The following is a 9,254-nucleotide window of genomic DNA, read 5'->3' on the forward strand; positions in this document are numbered from 1 at the left end:
TTGCTTTAGCTCTAACATGGTCAGAAAGAGCTAAAGCAACTGGGTGTGTAATCTCACAAGTGAAATGAAAGTTAGGGTTGCCAGGATCATGGCTTTCCGAATTGGGTACTTTGGACATACTTCCCCAAGTTGATTTTTTTTTTTTTTTTTGGCTATGGGTTATTACATTAATTTATTGCAGTTAATATAATTAAGAATAAATTACATTTTTATATAAATGTTCTGCGGACAAGGCAAATTCATATTAAATAAAATTACAAAGTTAATTTTACTGTATAAATATGCTTGGTATGTATAAGGGAATGTGTCTACACATTCTCATAGATATTAATTTAAAGAAATAGAATATGAGACAGTGAGTACAATGGTATATATTTGTTTGTCTTTTTTTTAACTTGAGAAGATGGCATCCCCTCACATTCTTCCTCAAGTTAAGCCCTAAGGAAATCAAGTAGAACAGAGATTACAGAGTAAATCAAATGTGACTTTTCTGGTCCTTTTAATTCCATCTCTTTTGTTTGTTTGGTTTTCTTTTCTGTAATAAAATGGATTTGAAAAGTAGGAGTTTTCAGGAGGTGTAGCAAACACAAACACACCAGGAGCCAGTGACACCTGTAAGTCACTGGCAAATACTGCACATGGCCAACAAATTCCCCAAGCTCAGTGCCATGCTCTAATAGCAGTCAGGAATGATGGGTTGGGCCCATGTGGAAATCGGTGCAAGCACAGTATAATTCTTGACTTTATCTGCTGCGGTCTGCAAATTGAATAAAGCCGTAGCACATTCTTCAGCGGCATTATTCAACACTGCACATTAAGCCATATAAAGAAAGATTCCCACTGAGAGCCTGAACTTCCTGTGCTGTTCTATGAAGAGTCCCAACACACTCCCAGAGTACAAATGTGTTTTCTAAATGCTATCCCATGGATGCTCCCATATGCTGTCTCTGACAAACATCTGCAAATCTGGATGGTTAATATGGAGGCTGTTTGTGTTTTCTAAACATCTTCTTTAAATGTCTCTCCATCTTCTGCCACTTGCATGCTTCACACCTCTCTTATTGTCCTCTATCTCTTTCATTCTCTGAAGCCGTGCACCTCCTCCCTTCATCTCTCTCTGCAGTGATGCTGTTGTAGCTCTGTGTGCTCCTGAGCAGAAATCTAGTGGGAATAAACTGTATGGAACAACACACATATCAGACCTGTCCTATGAATCCACAAACAACTGGGTAGCATTACTATTTAATGATAATGCCTCGGCCTTAAGATTTCATACTGATAGACCTCTGTACACACACACACACAAATCCACAAAGACAACAAAGGTAGATAATTCAGACCCATGAGCCCAGTGCCCACGAGCACAGTGCTGAGATTCTCACATAAACACACACACCTACATGGACACACAGGTAAACCATGACTAAAACATGAATGCAGACTCCAGACTGCTAGTTCTCCCGAGATCTCACCCAGCATCTCCTGTCTTCCCACGCATCAGAGAACATCTGACTGCTGCTATCGCTACCTTATGTAAGGCTTTCGTTGAAAGCAGCTCTCTCTATGCAGGAGGTCGGGAGGGAGAGACCAACCAGAGACTGACAGTTGCGACTCAATCTCACATTAGAAATAGTGCAGAGGTTGTGATTTCATAAGAGCGTAATGCAGTGCCACATAACAAAATCATTTTTATTCATTTGTTCATCTCTAGTAAGAGCTTTATCCTGGTCAGGGTCATGGTTGATCCCAGGTCTATGCCAGCAACACTCAATGCAGGAATACACCCTGGACAGGATGTCTGTCCATTACAGGGCATCACGTATGCACAAATTCACACTTGGTGCAATTTAGTGTAGCCAAATTCACCTATCTTTATCTTTTTTTTTGGACAATGGGAGGAAACAGAGGAAACCCAGATGGACACAGGAAGAACATGCAAAACTATACAGATAGTAACCCAAGCTCAGGTTTGAACTGGGGAACCCTGTAGCTGTGACCATTCTGCATTCTAAAACCCTACTGAGTTTTATTAAAATAATTATTTTATTTATTAATAATATTTTTTTGTTTTCATGTTTGGCTGTGTACACAGTTGGACTTGTCTGCACTAAACTCCTTTTCTCCTGCTCAGAAGCCTAAAGTGCTTTTCCAGTTTCAGGATGTGCATCTTCACCACACCACACACAGAACACGCAAACTTAAAATGCCTGCAGCAACCCCATGTGAACACATCAGCACACATTTACCAGACACTGCACCAATGTGACAGAAGCTTCCCTGAACAAATCGAGCACACTGCCTGTGGACTAAAGACAGCTTTCTGTGGCACAGTCAAATATGTGAAAATATCCCCAGATGCATAGCTCTAAAAGTTTGGGGAAAAAATTAGGCTACACTCCACATTGCACTGAGACAGCAAATTCAAGAGTGTTGTTTTTGCAGTTTGGGGAAAAAAAAAAAAAGATGGAAAAAGCACATGTCAAAAATCTGACCTTTCATTTTCGGGTATTTTTGGTGTAGGCTGACGTGTTTATGCAGGCCTATAACAATTTTGTGTCCTGACCTCATATTTTAAGCTTGCATAAATATTGTGACAGTTGGCTGAACCCTGGTTTTAACTGTTCAATGCTTGTAGTTGCATTGAGTGAAAACACACCACAGCACTGACCATGTTTTTTGCTAAATGAATGGGTTGGAACAAACAGAAACCAATGTTGTGTTTAGACGTTGGACGTTGGACATAAAAAGGCTCGACTCAGAAAAGTCACTGTGGTTGAAAGCCATGATGTTCTGAAGGCTGCTAGCTTTGTCAATGCAAAAAAAAAAAAAAAAAAAAAAAAAAAAAAAAAATGGAAAGGCAACACTACAACTTGGCAAGATAAACAAAACAAATGTGTTCTATTTGATGTTGAGGATTAAGTCGGATAATCATAACCCTTTCATAAAATGCTTGGAATTGATAAAATGTGGTGAAAATGAAAATAATTCTGAGAATTCATAATATCTACCACATCGAATAATGTACACTATATGGCCAAAGGTTTATGGACACCTGACAATCACCCACATGTGATTTTTGATCATCCCATTCCAGATTTCCCCCTTCGCTGTTATAATTGCTTGCCCTTGCTTCACTCTTCTGGGAAGGCTTTCCACTAGATTTTGGAGCGTGGCTGTAGGGATATGTGCTCATTCAGCAACAAGAGCATTAGTGAGATCAGGCACTGATGTTGGGTGAGGAGGTCTGAGGAGCAGTCAGAGTTCCAGTTCATCCCAAAGGTGTTCAGTGGCGTTGAGGTCAGGGCTCTGTGCAGGTTTGTCAAGGCCACAACCTTGACAAACCATGTCTTCATGGAGCTCACTTTGTGCACAGGGGCATTGTCATGCTGGAACATATGTATGGGCCCCTTAGCTCCAGTGAAGGGAAATCTTAATGCTACAGCATATAAAGACATCCTATACAACTTATAGTGTATCATCATGCATCTCTATACATGGACATAGTCATTAATCATGAAAATAAAGATGGCCACAATAATTTCACCAGTGAACAGGACATTGATGACTGTCTATTCTCAATAATTTACATCGCACTCGACAGCCTGTGGCCCAAAACTCACAAATAAGCCAACCATAGAAGTTCCATGTTTTTTTTTTTTTTTTTTTTTTTTACCCTTTTTGCCCATGTACTTTTGCTTCTGATTTATTTTATTATTCATGGGTACATCTCTGTAGAAGGTGTACACTTCAAAAGTCTGTAGTTCAACTGGAATTTGAAGTGACATGTTCTCAGACCTTTAACAAGCAGGCATCATTTCCAGTCCTGTGAGTATAGTTTACATTTACGGTACACACAAGCACTCACACAAACAGCGTGTACAAGAATACTGTAGCTAAAATCCTGTACTGACCATGATGCTAGATAACAAATCCGTCCAGTATGGGATCATTTCATTATCTAATTTCAAAATCATGAGGTTTACAGCTGCCAGCTATGATATAGACTATTCTTCAGAGAATTGACAAACAAGGACTTACTAAAAGGACCTCATTTGTTCATCTTCAGTGAACGCTTTATCCTGGTCAGGGTCATGGTAGATCTGGGGCCTATGCCAGGAACACTGGGCATGTTGTGGGAATATACCGTAGATAGGATCCTGTCATACACTCAATCACACCAAAGGGGGAACTGGCATTGTTTTGAGGTGGGAAAATACTGTAGAACCCCAAAGAAACCCACACAGACATGGGGAGAACATGCTAAACTCCACACCGCTAGTAAACAGAGCTCAGGTTTGAACCGAGACAGCATTGTCACCCGCTGCTCCACTGTGCCAACACTGAGAGGACTTGCTGCTTAAAATTCCAGTTGACCAATAGACATTTAAGGTGAATCTTTTTTTTTTTTAAGACACAAAGGATGGATTTCAGGCACAGATTTAATTCGTATTTTTCAACATCTACTTCTAGATTTGGATTCAATAGTTTGATTTATTTTTGCATTTCGATCTTTGTTTAATAATTTTGGCAAAAAAAACAAAAAAACAATATAAATAAACAAGTACAACTTGACAACAGTGGGGTCAGCGGTCATCGAGTTCTACTTGTCTCTGCCTTCCACTAGTCTAGCCAACAAGTCTAGTCGTTCTTGTTACTAATTTGTATGCCTCAAATACCATTAAAATATACCTCAAACAGGAAGGAAGCTACTAAAGACATTTGACCTTGCCATAACCTTGACCTGGTTATGATGATGTCAAAACAATCTTCACATGGCTGTAGCAAGGTCAAATGCTACAAAACGTCATCAGTTTTTTACGGATGTGGTCTTTAACCTACACCTTCTTATGTCCTAATACAAAGGACATATATCCAAACATATGTAAATGTCCTGTGTGTGAGTAATAATCCATGGGACTATACCCAAAGCATTTATAGCCATATCACTATACATGAGTTCACACACGCCACATTCAAATCTATTAACACTAGTGTCTCAGAAGAGGAAACATGGGGAAACATAATATTCCCCTCAATCAACATCTCTCTTTCACCCTCCATCACTCTCACCATCTGTGGCACAGCGGAACTGTTACTGTTAGTGTAAAAATGCTAAATGGGGCATATATTTTACAACCAGAGCTCTTTTGGACTAACTAACACACACTCAATTTTTATTGGGGTTTTCTGTTAGCTATCAGGGTTAGTGCCACAACTGCTTGAGCCAGGAGATTTGAATTTGAACCTGAATCCAACAACTAAAAGTGTTAATCTGTTTTTTGTGCACGTGTAAAAATAAAGAAAGAAAGAAACCCCCATACACAAAAACTGCAATACTGGATAATCACCATTTGTGAACAGCTCACATACATTTACATGTATTCTTCTCTTATGAAAATGTCACCCTAAAAAGTAACACTAAATACACACACACACACACACACAAAATTTAATCCTAGCCTTAACCTCAGTAACCAAAACTTTTTTTTTTTTTTTAAATAAAGGTCGCAATTTTTGTAAAAAGAAGTTTTCCTCCTGTGGACCAGACAAAAGTCCAAACAAGGTCAAATCTGTCAGACATTTAGTCCCCACCAAGATGTATAAACATGCCCACATACACACACCGGCATCATCTGATCATGATAATAATGTATTTTCACACTCCCACATGTACAGATTAACACACCACACATCTTACTATCATTTAAATAAAAGCAGGGCAGCTTGTACATGACAAATGTGTTTTTCCTAAAATTACTTTCCCTATAGTCATAACTTTTATTAAAGGAGCGTTATCAAGGACGATGTGTTGAACACACTTTATTGAGGTGCCAAATGAAAGAGTGTCACCATTCATTCAGGAAGGAGAGAGTAAATGTTCACATAAAAAAATATAAAATCAACAATGAATACACAGCACCTCGCTGCTCTGGTCTGACCGGAGTGATCATCGTTTTGGCTCAAACTCTTTAAATCTGCTTCAGGCTCTTCAGTTTTCTGGCCATGCACACAGTCCACATGCCCACAGGAAGAAGGAGCCGGAGTGGAAGTGGCAATGTCCATATTTGTATTTAGACTACTGGCATCATCATCATCATCATCACCATCATCATCATCAATGATTTTCATTGCTGTTTGAAATTGGTTTTCTCCCTGTGCACCTTTTTGTGAAACGCTAGCACTAGAGTGGAGTTTGATGGCACCATGTGAAGAATGTTTAACCTAACTCAGGAGCAAAATTCAAATGCTGGATGATGAAAACTCCACAGAAACTGAAAGAGGCCTGGGTTTTCTGTGGTCAGAGTCCTGTCATCATCTCTCAGAAAGAGAACACACAACTGATACACAACATCACACTGATGTTCAAGAAAAAAAAAAACCCATACAGAATCGTCTACAATTCTATCCTTCAGAACAACTGAGAGCAAAGGGGGAAAGGAGGTGTTTGAAATGTATTTTTTTGGTAGTGTTGGAGCGTGTGTTTCATCTTTTTTCTACCTCTAATCATTCTTTTATTAAAGTTTAATGGTTGAGGTTGTGGAGGTCGATCCCTCGGCTATAAGAGCTCTGTCTAAGTTACATGATTAGAAACACATCTTCAATAAAAATGGGTCAAGTCAACAGGAAAACAAACAAAAACAAAACAAAACAATGGTTAAATAGTGTTAACAAACCTCAGGAGTAGTGTACACTAAACTCCATCAGGAAACAGGGCACTCACTCATAAGGCCAGTGCACTTCTCTGTGAGTCAGTCAGGTAAAGTGACGAAAAAAAATCCTCATTCAGACATATATACGCCAGAATGAATTACACTATGAGAAAACTGATGCACCAGAAAGAACATCTATTGAAATTTATGTGTATTTTGTAAATGTATATGACTGTGCCTGCATGTTTGTGCATGTATGTGCAGTGTGTGGTGTGCGTGTGTGTTTGCGCGAGCCCTCGTGCCGGAGGGTTATTGTATATTGCAGGAAGAGCAGCAGGGATCGTCTTTGTCTGGCTGCGCTGCATAGTCCATCTGTCGGACGATTTCGGCGAACAGTTCATCCACCATGGTCTTGCTCTTGGCTGAGGTCTCGATAAAGGGGCAGCCCCATTCCTCAGCCAGAGCCTGACCCTCGCTCACCGACACCTCCCGCTCACTCTCCAGATCCACCTTATTGCCCACCAGGATCACCGGCACCTTCTCATACCTGCGGAGGGGGAAAAAAAAGTCAGACTCATTCAAGCCTTATCTCTTAAACCTTTTAATGACTAGTAATGTTCAGAACAAAATAATCAAGACAGTTACATTCAGTGATGACCGTGGATGCTAGCTGAAGCTACATGTATTGAAACTCGAAATTAAAACTAATGAAGCCACTCCAAAGATATGAGTGTGCAGTCTAGTTTTTGAATGAATGCTAGAGAAAAAGGTGAGCTTCTTGAATTGATGGACAACATGACTGAAACAAAATTAAAGACGCCCTCATATCTTGATTGGTTGGATGTTTTTTTTTTTTTTTTAAAAAGAGCGTGTAGCTCCACAGAGAGCAGTTTTTTTTAGAGGAGAACTTCAATAAATGTTACAAAAAGTATTCAAACCCTTTTTGTGATTTCTTTAGTAGTTAAAAACAATAATTAAATCAGCCACACCCACACACATACGCACAAACACAGCGGAGCTGAGCAATCTGAACGATGGTGACATATGAAGCCATTTCCCTCAGTGACTGTTACCCACAATCCTTTGTGTTGTATTGCTTTGTATCACAAATAACAACCTGTCAACCATAAAAACAACAATACACAAACACAAGAACATGTAGGAAGACACCAAATAATTGGTGGCACATCACCGTAATTGAATCTAAGGATGACTGTAATGGCTTTAAAGAAGTGTTCACACCTATTCATCTGTTTGCCAGGTCAGAATCAGGGAAATACCTTCAGTGTGTTTGGTTTGTTTTCACACTGCACATAATTAAACAAAGCAAAAAAGAAAAAAGGGGGCTGAGGGACACATACAGCTTAAAATATACTTGTACAAATCTTTCATTCATTAGTCAGAAATATGACAACTGAAAAAGATAAACAAAGCTTTACCAAGCGCGTGTGGAAATCACAAAAACTGCCCCTCACAGCTCAGTTTAGCAGCTCGTATCTACAACGCAAAAAAAAAAATTATATATATATATATATATATATATATATATATATATATATATATATATATATATATATATATATATATATATAAAAATATATATAAAAATATATATATATGATGCGCAGTTGGGTTGATTCAGAATCGAATCACTTTCGCACCAGAATTGAATCACACTAAAGTTTAATGGGAACCAGACCGAGGCCAACTTGTTCAGATGCTCAGCTCAGGGACCCGGTTGTTTTGGTCTGTACCCAAGTGTGATTGCTGCATGCCTCATCTGCCTAAATAAACTGCACCAAAGAGGAAAACGAAATGCTGCATATGTTGAATAGCAGCCAGATGCCTGGACAGATATCTGTACATTATACAAAGGCAAAGCCGGGCATGTATATCATAACAAAAAAGCAAGCTTTCTGCCTTTAACTCAGCCACAGTGATGCAGAGAGAATGAGGAATCAGCAGGGCTATAGCATTTATGCTCTTGGATGTTGTAATCATAAGAGAAATGACTGGGGGTTTAATAGTCTGCTTTAATGGAAGACTCCTTTCAAATGCACAGAACACCAGTGTGTTAACGCCTCACTCTGTCTCCTTCAGCCTCTTGTCAAACAGAACATACAGCATGACAACAGAATGGACTTTTCTTCTCTCATTAGGCTCTGGCTTTACTGTATGAAATATTGATGCCATTAAGTCATGCACTATGCTGTGAAAAGCACAAACACACACTATGGTGTGGTACTGTGCTGGGCAGGTCTGTATGTAATAAAGAGGAGCTGGGATCGGAGTCTCCATCACTGAGCTCAGCACCCGCAAACCTGATCACTGTAGGGAAGTGGGTAACGTCATGGCACTGTTAAAACATGAGCGTCGTTTTTTGTGGACTGCATTCTCTTTATCTTGGTCATTTCCTGTCTGAGAGTAATGCAGAAGCAGCCTCAGCATAATGTTGTGAATATGGGATGTTAGCAGATGAGTCTCTATGGATGCATCTCATTTCCATTTTAATGATAAAACAGCAGAGCAGGAAAGTTTTGTAATAATGTTAAGCATTTTTTTTTTTTTTTGCCAGACAATTCATGAGGAATTTTAGCTCACTGA

The 9,254-nt window shown here is 39.3% G+C and overlaps 1 protein-coding gene across 2 annotated transcripts in view; it reads right to left on the reverse strand.

Annotated features, from left to right (window-relative positions):
• Window positions 1-2,874: 2,874 nt before the first annotated feature.
• LOC113526158 (ras-related protein Rap-2a) overlaps window positions 2,875-9,254 on the reverse strand; it is a 14,525-nt gene continuing 8,145 nt past the window's right edge. Inside the window, exons 2-3 of one of the 2 annotated variants that reach the window (XM_053233998.1) lie at window positions 7,011-7,197; window positions 2,875-3,698 (exon numbers count right to left, since the gene is read on the reverse strand). In XM_053233998.1, coding sequence (XP_053089973.1) covers window positions 3,576-3,698; window positions 7,011-7,197 — 310 coding nt within the window. In that variant the 3' untranslated portion in view covers window positions 2,875-3,575. Of the gene's footprint in view, window positions 3,699-5,804; window positions 7,198-9,254 lie in introns of those variants that run through there. The other variant, XM_026912979.3, reaches the window with a different exon arrangement.

Source organism: Pangasianodon hypophthalmus, chromosome 5 (genome assembly GCF_027358585.1).
Source record: "Pangasianodon hypophthalmus isolate fPanHyp1 chromosome 5, fPanHyp1.pri, whole genome shotgun sequence".
NCBI lineage: Eukaryota > Metazoa > Chordata > Actinopteri > Siluriformes > Pangasiidae > Pangasianodon > Pangasianodon hypophthalmus.